The sequence below is a fragment of the Saimiri boliviensis genome, chromosome 17, assembly GCF_048565385.1.
Source record: "Saimiri boliviensis isolate mSaiBol1 chromosome 17, mSaiBol1.pri, whole genome shotgun sequence".
Classification (NCBI taxonomy): Eukaryota; Metazoa; Chordata; class Mammalia; order Primates; family Cebidae; genus Saimiri; species Saimiri boliviensis.
The window spans coordinates 17877690-17898563 of NC_133465.1; the positions used below are offsets into that span (position 1 = coordinate 17877690).

Sequence of the window (20874 nt, forward strand, 5' to 3'; positions counted from 1 at the left end):
CAAGCAATTAATTCTCCCTGCCTCAGCCCTGCAAGTAACTGGGATTATAGGTGCCTGCCATCACAACCGGCTAATTTTTGTTTTTAAGAAAGAGATGGGTTTCACCATGTTGAACAGGCTGGTCTCGAACTCTTGACCTCAAGTGATCCACCCACCTTGGCCTCCCAAAGTGCTGGGATTACAGGTGTGAGCCAAAAAAAGAAATTCTTTTTCTTTAACAGAATCTTGCTCTGTTGCCTAGGCTGAAGTGCAGTAGTGTGATCTTGGCTCACTGCAACCTCTGCTTCCTGGGTTCAAGTGATTCCCCTGCCTCAGTCTCCCGAGCAGCTAGGATTACAGGTGCTCGCCACCACATCTGGCTAATTTTTGTATTTTTAGTAGAGATGGGGTTTCACCATGTTGGCCAGGCTGGTTTTGAACTACTGACCTCAAGTGATCCACCTGCCTCGGCCTCCCAAAGTGCTGGGATTACAGGTGTGAGCCACCGTGCCTAGTCTCAAAATTCTTAAGATAAAGAACTGTCTTGGGCCTGTCTGGATCAGGAGTTCAACCCTGGTCCAATTAACTGGTAGTGGGAAAGAGGGAGGAGAGGGTGAGAGAGAAAAGGTCACTGTGGGAAAACAGGACCCCACTCCTGAAGTCAGGCAGGTACCCAAACAGTGTCACTGGAGAGCGGTCAGTCACTTCATCAGGTGCTTAGCTCTCAGTACTTAAATAAAACAGCAAAAGAAGTTTATACTTTTCTATAATTCAGAATGATCTTCCCCTACAAATTTCTACTGAACCAGTCAAAGCTCCAGTACTGTAAACTACTTACATTTCATAAAGCTTTACTGAATGTTGAAACCCAAGTAGAGAGTTATAAAAAGCTGCTCCCTGTTTTATTGCTGTTCACTGGATTTGGCTGACATTTGCTTTTTACTTTCATTAAATCTTACAGAGCAACGAAGACACATCAAGTTACAAAAGGTATCACTTTCTACTATCTTTTTTTTTTTTTTTTTTTTTTTGAGACAGAGTTTCGCTCTTGTCACCCAGGCTGGAGTGCAATGGCGCGATCTCGGCTCACCGCAACCTCCGCCTCCTGGGTTCAGGCAATTCTCCTGCCTCAGCCTCCTGAGTAGCTGGAATTACAGGCACGTGCCACCATGCCCAGCTAATTTTTTGTATTTTTAGTAGAGACGGGGTTTCACCATGTTGACCAGGATGGTCTCGATCTCTCGACCTCGTGATCCACCCGCCTCGGCCTCCCAAAGTGCTGGGATTACAGGCTTGAGCCACCATGCCCGGCCTATCTTTTTTTTTTTTTTTAAACAATTTGTGTCAATGTCAGTGAGGTGATAAAGATGAAGGGTGTTCAGCTGATTACTTGAACCTATAAAAACTCCACCAGGGAATCTTGTTTTGTGGACACAATGCGTAGAGCCTGGAACATAGTGGGTGCTCAATGTTGGCGGAATTGAATTCCAACTTTAAAATGAGTACAAGGATCTACTTTAGATCAAATATTAAATCTGGCTAACAATTTTGGGCCACACCTGCTTCTGTGTCTCAATGCAGGTGGGGCAGAAAAATGTAGCCGAGTCTCAAACTTGCTGCTATTCTCTTTATAATAAGTTTATAACTACTTGGCATCTCTAGCTCAGAAGCACAAAATGTATATACCAAAAAATGATCAGAAATTATCTTAACTGAAAGCACTAGTTTAAACAGCCTAGAGTCTTGTAGAAATTGTTATTCTAAAACATGCAGAGGCAGCAAGAGTCACCCAAAACCACATTTTATTCTATAATCTTGATATTGCTTTTCCGTTAAAGATGGAAGCAATGTGAAATGGATGGAAATATTTTGTTAAAAGAACAAAATGAATTAATCACAGCATATACGCCTAATAAAAACCTTGGGTTTATGCCATACACTTCAAACACAAGGCTAAGTCTAATAGTGGTTCATGTTCTGGGTTTTTATAAAGCAAATGAAAATATTTGGAAAAATCAACATATTTCAACAGAAGAGCTATAAAAGCCCTGAAAGCAGAAAGTTGACACAATTTTAAATATAATTCATATATATATTTTAAAATCAAACACAATTAAATATCATATGGTTTAAGTACATGAATACTTCAGCTTTAGAAGAATAACAGAGGTGGTACATAGTACCAAAAACTTACACAAAGCCTTTTTGCTTCTTCTGTCGATCAAATAGTGTGCCTCTATACAACCAAATATTGCAATGGAATAAATTCTCTGTTCATTCAAGACTTTCTCAAGGACAAAAGTGATTAATTATATATTTATACATATATATATATATATATATATTTTTTTTTTTTTTTGCAAAGTCTGAGCAAAAGCAGAAACATCTAAGAGAACTTTCTTTTCTCGCAATCATGTGCATTGAGGAAGCACTGGCACCACGTGGTCAATGGAGTGTGCTCACCAACTGAGCAGCCTTGCTGATGGCTGTGAGGTCCCGACGCAGAAGCCACCTGAGCAGAAGTGCAGTGAATGAGTCTCCTACTGTCCTGAAGAAAGAAGAAAGACCACCAACTGCACACTTCCCAGCTCACAGCAAAGAATGGGGGAGCCAGTCACACAAAGTCGAATGTTTTTCTCTCCCCAACCACCCTGCTCACCTTAATAAAAAACAGAATTATAATTTGGGAAGAACTGTTTTGTTCAAGGTGTCACAGGTGAAAAACTGGAGTCATCACTATCATTTCTTTCTTTCCACATATATTGTGAAGGGAAAGTTAAGAAACCGGAGTGTAGAATTCCAGAGGCGCAAATCCTAATGCTCAGAGTAAACCAGATTCACCCTTCTCTTAGCAGGGGAGAGAATGGTTTTAAGCATACTGCATCTCAGGAGGAATTAAAATGTGAAAACTGTATACTGCCATCAAAGGGAGGAAGAAGTCACTGAAACCTGACCCATGACTTGTCAGCTTTCTTCCAAATTAATGCCGCTGTGAAGGAAGACTGCAGAACAAACTCTCACCCTGTTCCACTGAAGCTGCTAGCACCACGCTGCCACTCAGAGCTGCCTGGCCCTTTGTTGGGCGGACTCACCTGCTTTGGGGGGACAAAGCAAAGCACTTATGGCACCTGCTTTATGATGCTATTAGGGATGAGTTACTGCTGCGAGTGTACATCAAGTATCAGTTCTATGCTTCTCTGCCTACCACAGGATGTGGTCCCTGTCTATTCCAGTGGGGCTGAAACTCTCATAAATGGGTTATTGCCATTGGAAAACTAGTAATTTTCTAGTAATGTAAACAATACCATTTAGTATCTTTAAGACTCTCATTGTATGAACATCATGTGCATCAATCAGGCCTACAGGCAACTGCATTATGGTAGAAGTCTAGGATTGTCTCCCATTCTCTCCTGGAAACAACAGTGACAGATCAGTGAAAAGAAATACAGTGCTGTTTTCATTGGCTGTGTTGAAGAATCCAACCAAGGGAAAAAAGTTCTCTTATTTTTCAAACGCAGATTTCCTTTATCTCATTTTGAGTCATAACTGAAAAAAAGAAAAGGAAAGAAAACGTTAAGGTACATTTCTCTAAAAAGTGACCTATTATCATTACAAATTAAGGATGGACACCAACACTTAGTGTTTACTATATACCAGAGTTTATGACAGCCAGCAGCTGACTACAATTTTGTGAGGTAAAATATTGTAATTTTCCTTGTTAACATATGAGTGAACTGAAGTTTCAAGAGACTAGGTAACTTACCCAAGGGTCACATAACAAGGACTGGTATCCAGACTTGTTTTGGATTCTGTCAATCGACATTAGAATGAAAAATATTCCCAATTTTAGGGCAGGCACAGTGGCTCACACCTGTAATCCCAGTACTCTGGGAGGCCAAGGCAGGTGGATCACCTAAGGTCAAGAGTTTGAGACCAGCCTAGCCAGTATGGTGAAACCCTGTCTCTACTAAAAATACAAAAATTAGCCAGGCATGGTGGTGCATGCCTGTAATCCCAGCTACTCAGGGGGCTGAGACAGGAGAATCTCTCGAACCTAGGAGGCGGAGGTTGCAGCGAGCTGAGATTGTGCCACTGCACTCCAGCCTGAGCAACAAGAGAGAAACTCCATCTCAAAAAAAAAAAAAAAAAAAAAAAACCAACCAAAAAACCCAAAATTGCCAATTTTTGACAGAGTAATTCTACTAGGAATTAACCCTACTGAATATTCAAGAGGGATGGTAAAGACACACATGCAGACATTCACTAAAATATTGCTTGTAACAGAGAAAAACCTGAAAGAACCTAAATAATCATTCACAAGGGGTTCATTAAATGACAGTAGAAGCATAATATGGAATACCCCCACAGTCTTTACAAGGAAAAAATGAACTCTGATCTGCTAGGCACCCAAGACCAAGCTAATGAGGCTGACTCCCTCCTGAACTCACTGGGGACAAATATCATGGAAGACAAGGTCCCCAGTATTGTGACGTGGGACATGCACACATAAAGCAATTCAGTAATGATGTGAGGTAGTTTATGCAGAATGTCCAAGTATATCCTATGGGCAAATGTCGAGTTGGAGATTGAAGCAGAGAAGTATTAACACAGGATAAGAAGCTACTGAGTATTCCTTCACAGGCCTAGGACTTCACACATTCATAAAATCACGGGATGAGGATCAGAAGGGAACCTTTTGGGGTTTTCTTATTGAATTTCTCTGATCTACTGATGAGGACATGAGGAAATAAAGAAGAGTCACCTGTAAAAGGTCACACTTACTGCCTAAAGAAGGACTCAGCTAGTTCTGCGAGTCTACTGTTTATTTTTATTTTTGAGACGGAGTTTTGAGTTTTGCTCTTGTTGCCCAGGCTGGGGTGTAATGGCGTGATCCTGGCTCACCGCAACCTCTGCCTCCTGGGTTCAAGCGATTCTCCTGCCTCAGTCTCCTGAGTAGCTAGGATTACAGGCATGGGCCACCACGCCCAGCTATTTGTTAAATTTTTAGTGGAGACGGGGTTTTTCCATGTCGGCGAGGTTGGTCTTGAACTGCTGACCTCAGGTGATCCACCTGCCTTGGCCCCCCAAAGTACTGGGATTACAGGTGTAAGCCACCGCCCTTGGGCTGAGTCTACTGTTTTTTTCCCTCACCAATGCACTACTGATCCCTGAGGGCCTGGCAGGACAGAAAATTTGACAAGTCAAAGAGAATGCCTAGCAAGCTCAAAACCCAAAATATAGTGAACTATATCTGCATATCCTAAAAATGAAAAGCATATACTAACAAAATTTGAACATATAACTCAAACGAAAAGCCTGAATTGTAAACATCCGCTTTCCAAAAATGGTTTCTAAAGAACATTTTTTTTATTATGGAACATTTGATTATGCACATGATAATGAGAACACAAACACAGCCACCTCTCACTTCTTATACACTTGTAGCTTGCTTCTGGCTATCTGAAGTTTGACTGAGACATAAGATAAATATAGACAAAAATGATCAACCTCACGCAGAAAAGAGGGCAGAGTCTGGAAAAGTAAATAGAGCTTTGGTATGAATCAATTCACTGCAAATTCACAATTAAATCAAGCCCCAGTAATGACAGTTCTTAGAGTAAAAAGTTGGCTGGGAAGTTAGAAAGAAAAGGATGATAATGGACCCAAACTGAATGCAAATTCTCCAAACTACTGAGGGTTTTATGAGATGTCATCTGAAAGTATTTTCTCTGACTCCTAATTTTTGCTTAATACAAGGATAGAGGAATAGTTTAGTGTGTTCACAAAGAATCTACGCAGAAATTCTCAGGGCTGGGTGCGGTGGTTCACGCCTGTAATCACAGCACTTTGGGAAGTCAAGGCTGGTAGATCATGAAGTCAAAACATGGAAACCATCCTGGCCAACAGGATGAAATCCCGTTTCTACTAAAAATACAAAAATTAGCTGGGTGTGGTGCACACCTGTAGTTTTAGCTACTTGGGAGGCTGAGGCAGGAGAATCGCTTAAACACAGGAGGCAGAGGTTGCAGTGAGCGGAAATCATGCCATTGCACTCCAGCCTGGCGACAGAGTAAGACACCATCTCAAAAAAAAAAAGGAATTCTCCAACCACATTAAATCTCTTCATGAATCAACTCAAGTTAGAGACAATCACATTGTTGAAGAAACTGGGGCAGGTGCAGTGGCTTATGTCTGTAATCCCTGCACTTTGGGAGGCAGAGGTGGGCAGATCACCTGAGGTCAGGAGTTTGAGACCAGCCTGGCGAAAATGGTGAAACCCCAACTCTACTAAAAAAAATACAGGCTGGGTATGGTGCCTCATACCTGTAATCCCAGCACTTTGGGAAGCCAAGGCAGGTGGTTCATCTGAGGTCGGGAGTTCAAGACCAGCCTGATCGACATAGAGAAATACTTTCTCTACTAAAAATACAAAATTAACTAGGTGTGGTGGCGCATGCCTGTAATCCCGGCTGCTCAGGAGGTTGAGGCAAAAGAATCACTTGTACCTGGGAGGTGGAGTTTGCAGTGAGCCGAGATTGTGCCACTGTACTCCAGCCTGGGCTACAAGAGCAAAAACTCCATCTCAAAAAAAAAAAAAAAAAGAAAATCATGTAGCATTATGGTCAATATGAAGCCAGCTAGTATTTGTTATTCTTCTAATGTGTCCTTTTTCCAATAATTTTTTTGGTTATTCTAGTTCATTTATATTTCCTAAGAAATTTTACATTATCTTATCAATTTATATAAGAAAGTCTGCTGGAATTTTGATTATAATTGTACTGTATCTATCAATCAATTTGAGGAGAATATGGTGCCTTAACCACGATGAGTCTTTCATTCACACACAAGACTTATTTCTGCTTTTTTTCAAATATTCTTTGATCCTGCTCAGTTGTTTTACAGTTTATACTGTGCAGATCTTGCACATATTTTGTTAAATCTCAGCTCACAACAATCTCTGCCTCCTGGGTTCAAGCAATTCTCCTGCCACATCCTAACAAATAGTTGGATTACAGAAGTGCACTACCATGCCCGGCTAATTTTTATACTTTTAGTAGAGATAGGGTGTCGCCATATTGGCCAGGATGGTCTCGAACTACTGGCCTCACACTTGATCTGCCCGCCTCAGCCCCTCAAAGTGCTGCAATTACAGCTGTGAGCCACTGTGCCTGGCCATTTTGTATAGTATCCATGGTTTTATACAAATCCTTTCTTTTTTTCGCGGGGATGGAGTCTTGCTCTGTGGCCCAGGCTGGATACAGCGGTACGATCTCGGCTCCCTATAACCTCCGCCTCCCGGGTTCAAGTGATTTTCCTGCCTCAGCCTCCCAAGTAGCTGGATTACAGGCATGTACCACCATGCCCAGCTAATTTTTGTATTTTTAGTAGAGTTGGGGTTTCACCATGTTGACCAGACTGGTCTTGAACTCCTGACCTCTGGTGACTCGCCCACCTTGGCCTCCCAAAGTGCTGGGATTACAGGCGTGAGCCACTGCACCTGGCCTGAACTTTGATTTTTAACTCTTTTTTTTTTTTGAGACGGAGTTTCGCCCTTGTTACCCAGGCTGGAGTGCAATGGCGCGATCTCGGCTCACCGCAACCTCCGCCTCCTGGGTTCAGGCAATTCTCCTGCCTCAGCCTCCTGAGTAGCTGGGATTACAGGCACGCACCACCATGCCCAGCTAATTTTTTGTATTTTTGGTAGAGACGGGGTTTCACCATGTTGACCAGGATGGTCTCGATCTCTCGACCTCGTGATCCACCCGCCTCGGCCTCCCAAAGTGCTGGGATTACAGGCTTGAGCCACCGCGCCCGGCGATTTTTAACTCTTTGGTTCAGCAAGCCTCCTGGGCTCTGTTTGGTTTCAGTACAGTTTCCCTGTATTGTGCATTGTCCAATATATGGAAACATTTGTTTCATGTAGTTTATCTGTTTTCTAGTTGCTTATGATAAGAAGGTAATTCCTACAGCAGTTATCCTTCAAAGGCAAAGAAGCTCCTTATGTCCTTTTAAATTTTTATACCTGGAAAAGAATACTTTTCAGTTTATACAAAAAAAGTCATTCTTACCTTTGTAGATTTCTCTAACGGTTGATCATACTGTGCCTGTTGCATAACGTCAGTGACTATCATTTTAGCAATCTTCCAAGCTAGCTCTTCCTGGGCCTAAAGAAAATAATTTAAACTGGTGGTTATTCATTAGATGGATAGTGATGCACATACTCAGTGCTCTGAACAAATGGCTTACGCACATCATTTCTACTTGTTTGAATAAGAAGTTCATTTCCATGTATGAAAAAATCTGGGCCACCCTCTGGCTATGAGTATTAACATGTCATTCACTGCCTTTCGGAGTCAACTACTGGATACCCAACACTGGAACTATTTTCATGTTAGATGGTCAAAATAAAACATTTTCCTTCTTTAACTTCCCACCTCTTAATGTACTTAACTATTAAAAAAGCAAACCTCGGGCCAGGTGTGGTGGCTGATGCCTGTAATCCCAGTACTTTGGGAGGCCAAGGAGGGTGGATCACCTGAAGTCAGGAGTTCAAGACCAGCCTGGCCAACATAATGAAACCTCTTCTCTACTAAAAATACAAAAAATTAGCTGGGTGTGGTGGCAGGCGCCTGCCGAGATCGCACTATGGCACTCCAGCCTGCGCAACACGGCAAAACTCCGTCTCAAAAAAAAAAAAGCAAGCCTCCGGTACTTAAAGTAAAACTGATGATGGGGAAGGAAACATTGTGAAGCTTTTGATCTACACACTGATTACTGATGCCTGCCGGCTGCTGGAAACTTGAATGCATGTATATCCTTCAGCAGTCCTAGCCTCAGGATTCAAGTACCAAGTCACTGCTACTACCAGGCAATTGCTAGATGTCAAGAAGGGCCACCCTTTCTTGGTACATTCTGGATAAGAGAGCATAAATATGCCATGCTGCTTAAACATGGGAACTAAAAAAGAGAACATTTAAAATCTTACTTATACGAGGGTGGCATTTATAAACAGAAATCTCTTTATCCTAAAAGTAGAATTTACCTCATCAGTATTTCCTTGCACCCATTTCTTCATAGCTTGTGAGAACATGGATCCTAGTAAACAAAGACAAAATTGAATGTACATTTCATGCATAATTTTACATTAAAAATGTTATTTGACTGGGTGCAGTGGCTCACGCCTGTAATCCCAGCACTTTGAGAGGCCAAGGTGGGTGGTTCACTCGAGGTTAGGAGTTCAAGACCAGCCTGGCCAACATGGTGAACCCTCCATCTCTACTAAAAGTTCAAAAATCAGCAGGGTGTGGTGGCAGGTGCCTATAATCCCAGCTACTTGGGAGGCTGAGGCAGGAGAATTGCTTGAACCCAAGAGGAGAGGCTGCACTAAGCTGCGATTGTGCCACTGCACTCCAACCTGGGTGACAGAGCGAGACTTCATCTCAGGAGAAAAAAAAGAAAGGCTAGGCACAGTGGCTCACATCTGTAATACTAGCCCTTTGGGAGGCCGAGGTGGGTGGATTACCTGAGGTCAGGAGTGAGACCAGCCTGGCCAACATGGCGAAACCCTGTTATCCCAGCAACTTGGGAGGCTAAGGAAGGAAAATTGCTGGAACCCAAGAGGCGGAGTCTGCAGTGAGCCTCGGTCGCACCATTGCACTCCAGCCTGGGTGACAGAGCAAGACTCCGTATAAAAAAAAAAAAAAAACAAAAAACAAAAAACAAAACATCCCCTCCACCACCAAAATGCTCTTATTTAAAAACTGTTGCTTCGGGCTGGGCGCGGTGGCTCACGCCTATAATCCCAGCACTTTGGGAGGCCGAGGCGGGTGGATCACGAGGTCAAGAGTTCGAGACCATCCTGGTCAACATGGTGAAACCCCGTCTCTGCCAAAAATACAAAAAAATTAGCTGGGCGTGGTGGTGCGTGCCTGTAATCCCAGCTACTCAGGAGGCTGAGGCAGGAGAATTGCCTGAACCCAGGAGGCGGAGGTTGCGGTGAGCCGAGATCGCGCCATTGCACTCCAGCCTGGGTAACAAGAGCGAAACTCCGTCTCAAAAAAAAAAAACCACAAAAAACAAAAAACTGTTGCTTCCATACACAGATATTCTCTCTTGTGTGATACCATCCAAAACATTAAGGAACATTACATTAATAAAAACTGATTGTATTGTTTCCATAACAGAGTATTTAACCTGCAAACATCATGGCTTGAAAAACTTTTGAAAAGGTGTTTCAGAGTTCTGGACTTTTCTTCTACTCTCCTCGCTTGATGAAAGAAACTAACACCTAGTGTCAGTTTGCAGCAAACATTAAAATAAAACAAAACCCTCATCAGGATCTTGCTCTTGGGTAAGTATCTAGCAACATATTGGGAGACATCAACTCATCTGTTCTGTTTTCAAACCTTGTAGAAAAACTCCTCTACAAAAGGGCTTCTAGGACAGAGTATGCTGCTACATACTAGTTCTCCAGTCGACATAAACTAGAGAGGTGAGAGAAGAGTTTCAAAGAGCCATACTCTATCCAAGCCAGAGTACACCTTAACTTCCTAGGATGTGCAAGCCTGTATCTGTAATCATATGCTGAGAATCATCCGAAGTAGGCCAGCCTCTATCTCTATGAATGAAATACACATCCCTTTTATTTAATAATTTGAACACGCTCACTTCCTAACTTTGTTTCAAACCAAATGGATTGTTGGTAGATTATTTATTCAGGCAAGGTCCTGATTAATTCAATAACTGAATTCATAAAAAAATACAAAACCTGGATCCTTTTCCCTCAACTTTTATTATTACCTAAGGGCTTAAATATTGGTTTATTCAAATTTTACTGTAAATCAGAGTCTACAGAACTACAATGTTAAATGCTCTGTCTGAAGGCTCAACGGGCTGTTGAATCACCCATGCACTGCTCTCTTGTCACGCCCCAGGCAGAGTCACTCTACTGAGTTTTCCCCTTGTTGACTGACACTTTTTCCTCCAAACCCACATCTTAAGACTCCTCCTCTGTACATTCCCTCCACCTTTAACATGGAGCTTCTCCAGCATCCACCTGTCAGTTTTCCTTTCTTCTTTAACATTTTCTTTGGGCATCTCATTCCCTTGTGTGGCTTTGACTTCCTTCTATTTGCAAATAACTTAGAAATCCCTTGAGTGTCAAATCTGTACTTCCAAAGTGTCCAAAGGCATCTCAAACTGAACCTATTTAAAACTGAACTCATCTACCTCCCACTTACTCTTTTCCTGTGTTGTGTATCTCGGTTAACTTCACACTTTTTCATCTAGAGAACCCATGCTAAAAAAAACTCAATCTACCTTCCTCATTTACACATGAAATCTATCACCAAATTTCACCCTAGAATTCCACCTTGGAAGTATCATAAATCTGACCTTCTCTCTAATTCTTGCTACCACCACCTAACTTTGAATCTTTTTCTTCTTCTATCTACATTACTAGCTACTTCCACTGTCTCACTGGTGTCCCTGATGCCAGTCTCTCCCATCTCCAATTTGTCCTTATTCTACTGACAAGGAATGCATCTGGTTAGTACTCTGTTAAATCTCTGATGTCTACATGATGGGACTCTAAGCTCCTTAAAATGACATGCAAGGGATTTATCAATTTAAGTACAGCTTTGTCTCCCACCACTGTATCCAAGCACAGGGGACTGCCACTACATGCGCACATGCTCATAACAACCTTTTACAATTCCTTCTTGTTACACTGTCTCCTAGATGATTTTTTTTTTTTTTTTAGACGGAGTTTCTCTCTTGTTACCCAAGCTGGAGTGCAATGGCGCGATCTTGGCTCACCGCAACCTCCGCCTTCTGCGCTCAGGCAATTCTCCTGCCTCAGCTTCCTAAGTAGCTGGGATTACAAGCACGCGCTACCACGCCCAGCTAGTTTTTTGTATTTTTAGTAGAGACGGGGTTTCACCATGTTGACCAGGATGGTCTCGATCTCTCGACCTCGTCATCCACCCGCCTCGGCCTCCCAAAGTGCTGGGATTACAGGCTTGAGCCACCGCGCCCGGCCATCCTAGATGATTTTTTGTTTGAGATGGGAGTTTCACTCCTGTTGCCCCATCTAGAGTGCAATGGCATGATCTCGGCTCACCGCAACCTCTGCCTCCCAGGTTCAAGCGTTTCTCCTGCCTCAGCCTCCGAGTAGCTGGGATTATAGGTATGTGCCACTACACCCAGCTAATTTTGTATTTTTAGTAGAGACAGGGTTCCTCCATGTTGGTCAGGCTGGTCTTGAACTCTTGACCTCAGGTGATCCACCTGCCTTGGCCTCCCAAAGTGCTGGGATTACAGGCATGAGCCACCACACCTGGCATCCTAGATGATTTTAATATAACTTCTTCAGTTACCTTGCTTGCCCTTCTCATAAACTCAGAAGCTTCTTTTCAGAACTCAATCTTGGCTGAGCACGGTGGTTCACGCCTGTAATCCCAGTACTTTGGGAGGCTGGGGCGGGTGAATCACTTGAGGTCAGGAGTTCGAGACCAGCCTAACCAACATGGTGAAACCCCCTCTCCACTAAAAATACAAAATTGGCCAGCGCAGTGGCTCATGCCTATAATCCCAGCACTTTGGAAGGCCGAGAGCAGCAGATCACCAGAGATCAGGAGTTCGAGACCAGCTTGGTCAACAAAGTGAAAACCTGTCTCTTCTAAACATGCAAAAATGAGCTGGGCATGTTGGCACGCACCTGTACTCCCAGCTACTAGGGAAGCTGAAACAGGAGAATCGCTTTAACACAGAAGGCAGAGGTTGCAGTGAGCAAAGACTGTGCCACTGCACTCCAGCCTGGGTGACAGAGCAAGATTCTATCTCAGAAAAAAACAAAACAAAAACAGAAAATTAGCTGGGTGTAGTGGCACGTGCCTGTACCCTGGGAGGCTGAGACAGAACTGCTTGAACCTGGGATTCAGAGGTTGCAATGAGCTGAGATGGTGTCACTGCACTCCATCCTGGGACATGGAGTAAGACTGTCTCAAAAAAAGAAAACTCAATCTTTTCCTCTGTGCTTTATTATCAGGGTTTCAAAACTCAAATTAAAACTATAGGCTAGTAAATGATGAAAACTGTTTCCAGCTGCCTTTAACAAGGAAGGAGAGAAAGGCAGAGGAAGGGGAGCCGGTGAACAAACCATTGTCCAGGTGGTATTCTGAACCAAAGCCCTGTAGTTGCTACTAACCTGCTGTGTGATTCCTAACAAATCACATTATCACAATCTTCCCATTTCTCAATTTCTTTTCTTTTCTTTTCTTTTCTTTTCTTTTCTTTTCTTTTCAATCACCCACGTTGGAGTGTAGTGGCACAATCTCCGCTCACTGCAACCTCTGCCTCCCAGGTTAAGCGATTCTCCTGCCTCAGCCTCCCGATTAGCTGGGATTATAGGTGTGTGCCACCATGCCCAGCTAATTTTTTTTTTTTTTTTTTTTTTGAGACGGAGTTTCACCCTTGTTACCCAGGCTGGAGTGCAATGGCGCGATCTTGGCTCACCGCAACCTCCGCCTCCTGGGCTCAGGCAATTCTCCTGCCTCAGCCTCCTGAGTAGCTGGGATTACAGGCACGTGCCACCATGCCCAGCTAATTTTTTGCACTTTTAGTAGAGACGGGGTTTCACCATGTTGACCAGGATGGTCTCGATCTCTCGACCTTGTGATCCACCCGCCTCAGCCTCCCAAAGTGCTGGGATTACAGGCTTGAGCCACCGCGCCCGGCTAATTTTTAAAATTTAAGTAGAGATGGGGTTTTGCCATGTTGGCCAGGCTGATCTGGAACTCCTGACCTCAGCTGATCTGCCCACCTCGGCCTCCCAAAGTGCTAGGATTACAGGCGTGAGCCACCATGTTCGGCTGTCTATTTTCTTTTTCTTTCCTTTTTTTTTTTCTTAAGACTGAGTCTCCTTCTCAGACAGGAAAAAAAAAAAAAAAAAAAAAAAAAAAAAGACCGGGTCTTACTTTGTTGCCTAGACTGGAATGTACTGGTGCATTATCAGTTCACTGCAAACTCAACCTCCTAGGTTCAAGTAATTCTCCTGCCTCTGCCTCCCTAGTAGCTGGGATTATAGGTACCCATCACCACACCTGGCTAATTTATATATACACACGGAGTCTAGCTCTGTTGCCTAGACTGGAGTGCAGTGGCACACTATCAGCTCACTGCAACCTCCGCCTCTCAAGTTCAAGTGATTCTCCTGCCTCAGCCTCCATAGTAGCTGGGACTACAGGCACATGCCACCGTGCCCAGCTAAGTTTTTTGTATTTTTAGTACAGATGGGGTTTCACTGGGTTTAGCCAGGATACTCTCGATCTCCTGACCTCATGATCCACCCGCCTTGGCTTCCCAAAGGGCTGGGATTATAGGCGTGAGCCACTGCGCCCAGCCAATTTTTTATATTTTTAATACAGACGAGGCTTTACCCTGTTGGCCAGGCTGCTCTTGAACTCCTGGCCTCAAGTGATCCACTCGCCTTGGCCTCTCAAAGTGCTGGGATTACAGGCATGAGCCACTATGCCCAGCCTTCAATTTCTACATTTGTAGAATGAGGAGATGATATACACAGATATATCATCTAAGAATTGCAGGAGCTTGAAAATGCTAAGAAATATCAACTATTTGGGGACTGAGAAGAGAATGGACTCCGTGAGTATCCTCAGAAGTAATCTGGCTAAGAAAACTTAGTGTCTTAAGTGTGGCAAAGGGCAACCAAGTTTAAAAAATGATTTTTTTCTTAAATAAATATAATCCATAATCTTACCAGATAATCCCAAATGAATAAGTATTAATTAATTCAATCAATAAATATTTAAGGAGTACTTACCACATGCTAGGCATAATTTCAGAATCAGGAAATACAGTGCCAAATAATATAGATAAACTATCTTTTTTTCTTTTCTTTTCTTTTTTGTTTTTGCTTTTACTTCCTGGTGATGATAGACAAACTATTTTTATTTATTTTTTAGACACAGGGTCTCACTCTGTCACTAGGCTAGAGTGTAGTGGCACGATTATGGCTCACTGTAGCCTTGACCTCCCAGGCCCAAGCGATCTTCCAACCTCAGCCTCCCAAGCAGCTGGTACTACAGGTATGTGCCACCATGTCCAGCTAAATTTTAAATAATTTTTCATAGATAGGGGCTCAGTTGTTGCCCAGGCTGGTCCTGAAGTCCTAGGCTCAACTACTTCTCCAACCCAGCCTCCCAAAGTATTGAGATTACAGGTATGAGGTACCTTGTCCAGCTGAGAAATAAACTATAAACAAGTATGTAAATACATGAACGAGATACTTTCAGACAGTGAGTAAGAAAATAGGCCAGGCATGGTGGCTCACTCCTGTAATCCCAGCACTTCAGGAGGCCAAGAGATGTGCTTGAGTCCAGGAGTTTGAGACCAGCCTAGGCAACATGGCGAAACCCTATCTCTTCAAAAAGTAAAATGATAAGCCAAGTATGGTGGCATGTGCCTGCTGTTCTAGCTACTCGAGAGGCTGGGGTGAGAGGATCTTTTGAGGCCAAGAAGTTGAGGCTGGAGTGAGTCATGGGCAATAAAGCAAGAGCCTACCTCAAAAAAAAAAAAAAAAAAAAAAAAGAAAAAAGAAAAAAGAAAGAAAGAAAGAAAAAAGTGGGAGTGGTACATACAGAAGATTTTAGATATGAGAGTTGGAAAGGTCTCTCTCTGAAGAGATAATACTGAGATGAGAAGGATGAACCATCATTGCATGAAAGCCGTGACATGACTTGCCACAGCCATGAAACAGCAACTGCAGAGGCCCTCAGAGGGAAGAAACTTCACAAAAGAGTAAAAGTCCAATTAGAGCTCAGTCCATGAAAGGAGTGGTTCAAAGTAAGGTGACAGAGGCCAACAAGGGACATTCACAGTTAACAGCAGAGAGGACAGATTTCATTCCAAGTGCAACAGGAAGCCACAGGGGAAGAGATGAGGTGGATGATTAAGAAATAAAGTTAAGCATAGGGCAAGAAAATTCAAAAAGTAGAGGAAAAGGGTATATTGAAAAGTAAAAGGCACCTGTTTTCTTCTCATCTCTAATGTAATCACTGTTAAATTTTATGTGTATCCATTCAGGCATTATTTTAATGCACAGACCAATATATAGAGAGCCTTCCAAAAACACCATATACCAGATGACCTATGATGTGTTCTAATCTAAAATGTGTAACACAAATCATCAAGACCTTAGGTGTAACTTCCAGTTTACAAGAAATGTCAAGGAGAGAGAAATAAGCTAAATAACACAACCAGGGAAGTTCAGATGATTAAACATTCTGTAGGAAAGCTGATATGTTTAACAAGTCAAGGTCATTAAAAAGGAACCAAGCCAGAGTAAAACAGACTGAGACCATGCCCTCTTGCTTACATCCTTGGCATTCAGCATAGTGTCTGGCACACAGGAATCACTCAAATGCCTTCTGAGAGAATAAATTCAATCTCTAGGCTCCTACACCACCAAAAAATACTTGCCTTAAAGAGACTGTGGCCGGCCGGGCGCGGTGGCTCAAGCCTGTAATCCCAGCACTTTGGGAGGCCGAGGCGGGTGGATCACGAGGTCAAGAGATTGAGACCATCCTGGTCAACACGGTGAAACCCCGTCTCTACTAAAAATACAAAAAATTAGCTGGGCATGGTGGCGCGTGCCTATAATTCCAGCTACTCAGGAGGCTGAGGCAGGAGAATTGCCTGAACTCAGGAGGCGGAGGTTGCGGTGAGCCGAGATCGCGCCATTGCACTCCAGCCTGGGTAACAAGAGCGAAACTCCGTCTCAAAAAAAAAAAAAAAAAAAAGAGACTGTGGCCAAGCATGGTGGCGTGTACCTGTAATCCTAGCTACTCAGGAGGCTGAGGCAGGAGAATCACTTGAACTTGAGAGGCAGAGGTTGCAGTGAGCCGAGATTGTGCCACTGCACTCCAGCCTGGGCGACAGAGCGAGAGTCTGTCTCAAAAAAAACAGAAAAAGAGAGACGTCTGGACAACTAAAAGAAGGAAGAAGGACCAGGGGCTGGGTGCAGTGGGTTCACACCTGTAATCCCAGCACTTTGGGAGGCCAAGGTGGGTGGATCATGAGGTCAGGAGTTCAAGAACAGCCTGAACAAGACGGTGAAATCCCATCTCTACTAAAAATACAAAAATTAGCCAGGCATGGTGGCAGGCACCTGTAATCCCAGCTACTTGGGAGGCTGGAGCAGAGAACTGCTTGAACTTGGGAGGTGGAGGTTGCAGCAAGCCGAAATCTTGCCACCACACTCTCTAGCCTGGGTGACAGAGCAAGACTCCATCTCAAAAAAAAAAAAAAAAAAAAAAAAAAATAAGCACCAGGATATATGGGTTTGTTTAACCAAACTGCAGAAATTCTTATTCATTAGTTTATGTGAGCATCTCTCAATTAAATTAATAATACAAGTAATGTCATAGATGGGCTTGCTGGTAGAGATACAATCTTTTTGCCTCTACCTTCAAATACAACCCAAATTGAACTGGTCTTCACTACCAGCCCAATCCATACCACCATCACCCCTTACTTAGACTATGACTATGGCAATGTTGTTTCTCTGCTTCTTTTCTTGAAGCCCTACACTCAATTTTCCAGAGAGCTGCTAGAGCAATCCCGTCAAAACATAAATCCATCATTTCCCTGCTCCAACTTCCAAAGTGTCCCTGACTTTCAAGTCCTTGCCATGGTCTCCAGTGACCTCCCGATTTACTCGCCTTCTACTGCTCATTCCTTTGCTCACTCCATTCCAATCACACAAGGCTTACTGTTCCTTAATCATGCTGAGGTCTCCAGCTTCAGGCCTCTATCCTTGTTCCTTCCACCAAGAACACTCTTTCTCTACATGCTGCCTGAGCTTACTACACCCACAATGCGCTTGGGTCTACTGAAAATGCCATCTCCTCAGTGAGGCCTTTCCTGACAACCGCCTCTTAAATAGCATCCCCACTACTCTCTCTCCCAGCCCCCTACCCTGCTTTTCTTGTTTAAAACACATGAACACAGGGTGCATTTGTTTATCTGTTACTGTCTCCTCCAATATAATTTAAGTTCCATGAAAGCAGGAACTTCATTTTCCCTTGGACCCAGAGCAGTAGATGTATATACTAGGAACTCCACTGTTCTACAGAATGAATGAAGGAAGGAATAAGAAGAGACTGAATGAATAGAATGAGCAGAGATAGTGGTTTGGGAAAAAATTTCCTGTAGATCTTCAACTGCTCATAATACACCTTCATTCATATAAAACAAACAGAAACAAACTGTGAAGACCAACACCTACCCTATACCTAACACATACATGTATGAAGCAGAACCACTTCTTCATGAGCTGTCAGAGGTATGAGACCAGATTAAAAAAAAACCAAAAAACACAGCTCAGAGATTTTCTATTAATACTGGGGAGGAGAACCCATTATCCTTATGGACAGAAGCTACCAAAAGACACTGTAGAGTTCTTCCTGGCCAATGACTCACAAAGGTCATCTGGTACTTCCTCTGTTCCCAAACCACCACTGACCTCTTCCCAGTATTCCTTAAAAAAATTTTGTTTTGTTTTTAAGAGACAAGGTCTTGGTCTGTGACCCAGGTGGAAGTACGATGACGCAATCACAATTCACTGCAGCCTCACCCTCCTGGGCTCAAGCTGTCCTCCCATCTCAGTCTCACAAGGTACTGGGATTACAAGTATGACCAACCATGCAGCTCCCAACATTCATCTTTTACCCAATACAAGGTCATGCCTGCAATCCCAGCACTTTGGGACGCTGAGGCAGGTGGATCACTTGAGGCCAGGAGTTCAAGACTGGCATGGTCAACATGGCAAAACCCCATCTCTACTAAAAATATAAAAAATTAGCTGGGCATGATGGCAGGTGCCTGTCCTAGCTATTTGGGAAGCTGAGGTAGGAGAACTGCTTTAACCTGGGAGGCTAAGGTTGCAGTGAGCCAAGATCTCGCCATTGCACTCCAGCCTGGACAACAGAGCAAGACTCTGTCTCAAAAAATAAAAAAATAAAAAAGGCACATAACTACTAGGCTGTCAATTTCTGACTTCTGGCAGGCAAGATCTGAATCTTCTTTTTTTTTTTTTTTTTTGACACAGAGTTTCACTCTTGTTACCCAGGCTGGAGTGCAATGGCGTGATCTCAGCTCACCGCAACCTCTGCCTCCTGGGTTCAGGCAATTCTCCTGGCTCTGCCTCCTGAGTAGCTGGGATTACAGGCACGCGCCACCATGCCCGCTAATTTTTTTGTATTTTTAGTGGACACGGGGTTTCACCATGTTGACCAGGATGGTCTCAATCTCTTGACCTCGTGATCCACCCGCCTCGGCCTCCCAAAGTGCTGGGATTATAGGCTTGAGCCACCGCGCCTGGCCTAAGATCTGAATCTTCTAACCTGCTGTGTGAATACAAGCATGTGAAGAGGCCCTAAAAAATCATTTGCTTAACACACACACACAACTTTTTCTTCCCTTTCCTTAACTCAGGGAAAGTAAACATTTATTTACTGAGTGAACTGTGTAAATTTTCCTTCAGTCTTAAGATTCTTCCCAACTCTGTGTCTAAGACTTCTCTAACAAAATAGGAAATAAAAGTAATTATTTGGATAAGTAAGGTCAACTAGGTAACAGGCCCTTTTTTGGTTTAAATTACTTCAATAATTGTTGCATTTTTTTGCTTACTCTGTCAAATGTGTATCTGACCAAAAAGTAGATCATTTATCAAAATAAAGATGTGAAATTAATTACCTAAACAATAGTTGCATTAAGAAAGTAAGATGGGCTGGGCACCATGGCTCACGCCTGTCATCCCAGCACTTTCAGAGGCCAAGTTAGGCAGATCACGAGGTCAGGAGATTGAGACCATCCTGGCCAACATGGTGAAACCCTGTCTCTACTAAAAATACAAAAATTAGATCAACATGGTGGTGCATGCCTGTAATCCAAGCTACTCGGGAGGCTGAGGCAAGATAATCGATTGAACACAGGAAGCAGAGGTCATGGTGAGCCAAGATAGCTCCACTCCATCTCAAAAAAAAAAAAAAAAAAAAAAAAAGAAAAGAAAAAGAAAATAAACATATCAAAAACACAGTCCTGTAAGATTAATAATGGCTCTTAATCTTAAATATATTTATCAAAATTGAGTATTTTCTTCTTAAAAACATTAGTATCTTTTACTCAAAACAATAGCATCAATTCAACCAAACTAAAAACTTCTACATATCATCTGTCATGAATCCACATTTGTTTCTGAAATCTTCCTGTGTAAACCGGAAGAAACTGAAATCAGTCACAAAGAATGCACTTGACAAGAAAGATTTCTGTGTCTAACCCTTGGATTTGACTAAGCTACCCTTCTGATTAAACAATTTGAATTTTGACCTATTAATATCTTCCACATATACTTCATTACTTTCAACAATCTTGAGAAAATTTAACAAAAATTATTTATTTAGTTTTTGAGACAAAGTTTTGCTCTGCCGCCAGGCTGGAGTGCAGCAGTGTGATCTCAGCTCACTGCAACCTCTGCCTCCTGGGTTCAAGCAATTCTCCTGCCTCAGCCTCCTGAGTAGCTGGGACTATAGGCGTGGGCCACTACGCTCAGCTAACTTTTGTATTTTTAGTAGAGATGGGGTTTCACCATGTTGGCCAGGATGGTCTTGGATCTCCTGACCTTGTGATGCCCCCAACTTGAACCAGTCACTGTACCCAGCCAATAAAAATAATTTAATAAGGCCAGTCATGGTGGCTCACACCTGTAACCCAGCACTTTGGGAAGCCAAGATGGGTGGGCTGCTTGAGGTCAGGAGTTTGAGACCAACATGGCCAACGTGGTGAAACCCCCATCTCTGATAAAAATACAAAAATTAG

At 43.0% G+C, this 20874-nt stretch overlaps 1 protein-coding gene across 4 annotated transcripts in view; it reads right to left on the minus strand.

Annotated features, from left to right (window-relative positions):
- Positions 1 to 985: 985 nt before the first annotated feature.
- The window catches only part of AKAP10 (A-kinase anchoring protein 10), an 82716-nt gene continuing 62827 nt past the window's right edge, over positions 986 to 20874 (minus strand). For 2 of the 4 annotated variants that reach the window (XM_074388282.1, XM_074388281.1), the window contains 3 exons: positions 9023 to 9075; positions 8049 to 8144; positions 986 to 3525 (listed from right to left, as the gene is read on the minus strand). In XM_074388282.1, the coding sequence (XP_074244383.1) occupies positions 3520 to 3525; positions 8049 to 8144; positions 9023 to 9075 (155 nt within the window). In that variant the 3' untranslated portion in view covers positions 986 to 3519. The remainder of the gene's footprint in view (positions 3526 to 8048; positions 8145 to 9022; positions 9076 to 20874) is intronic. The other 2 variants (XM_074388283.1, XR_012514556.1) reach the window with 2 other exon arrangements.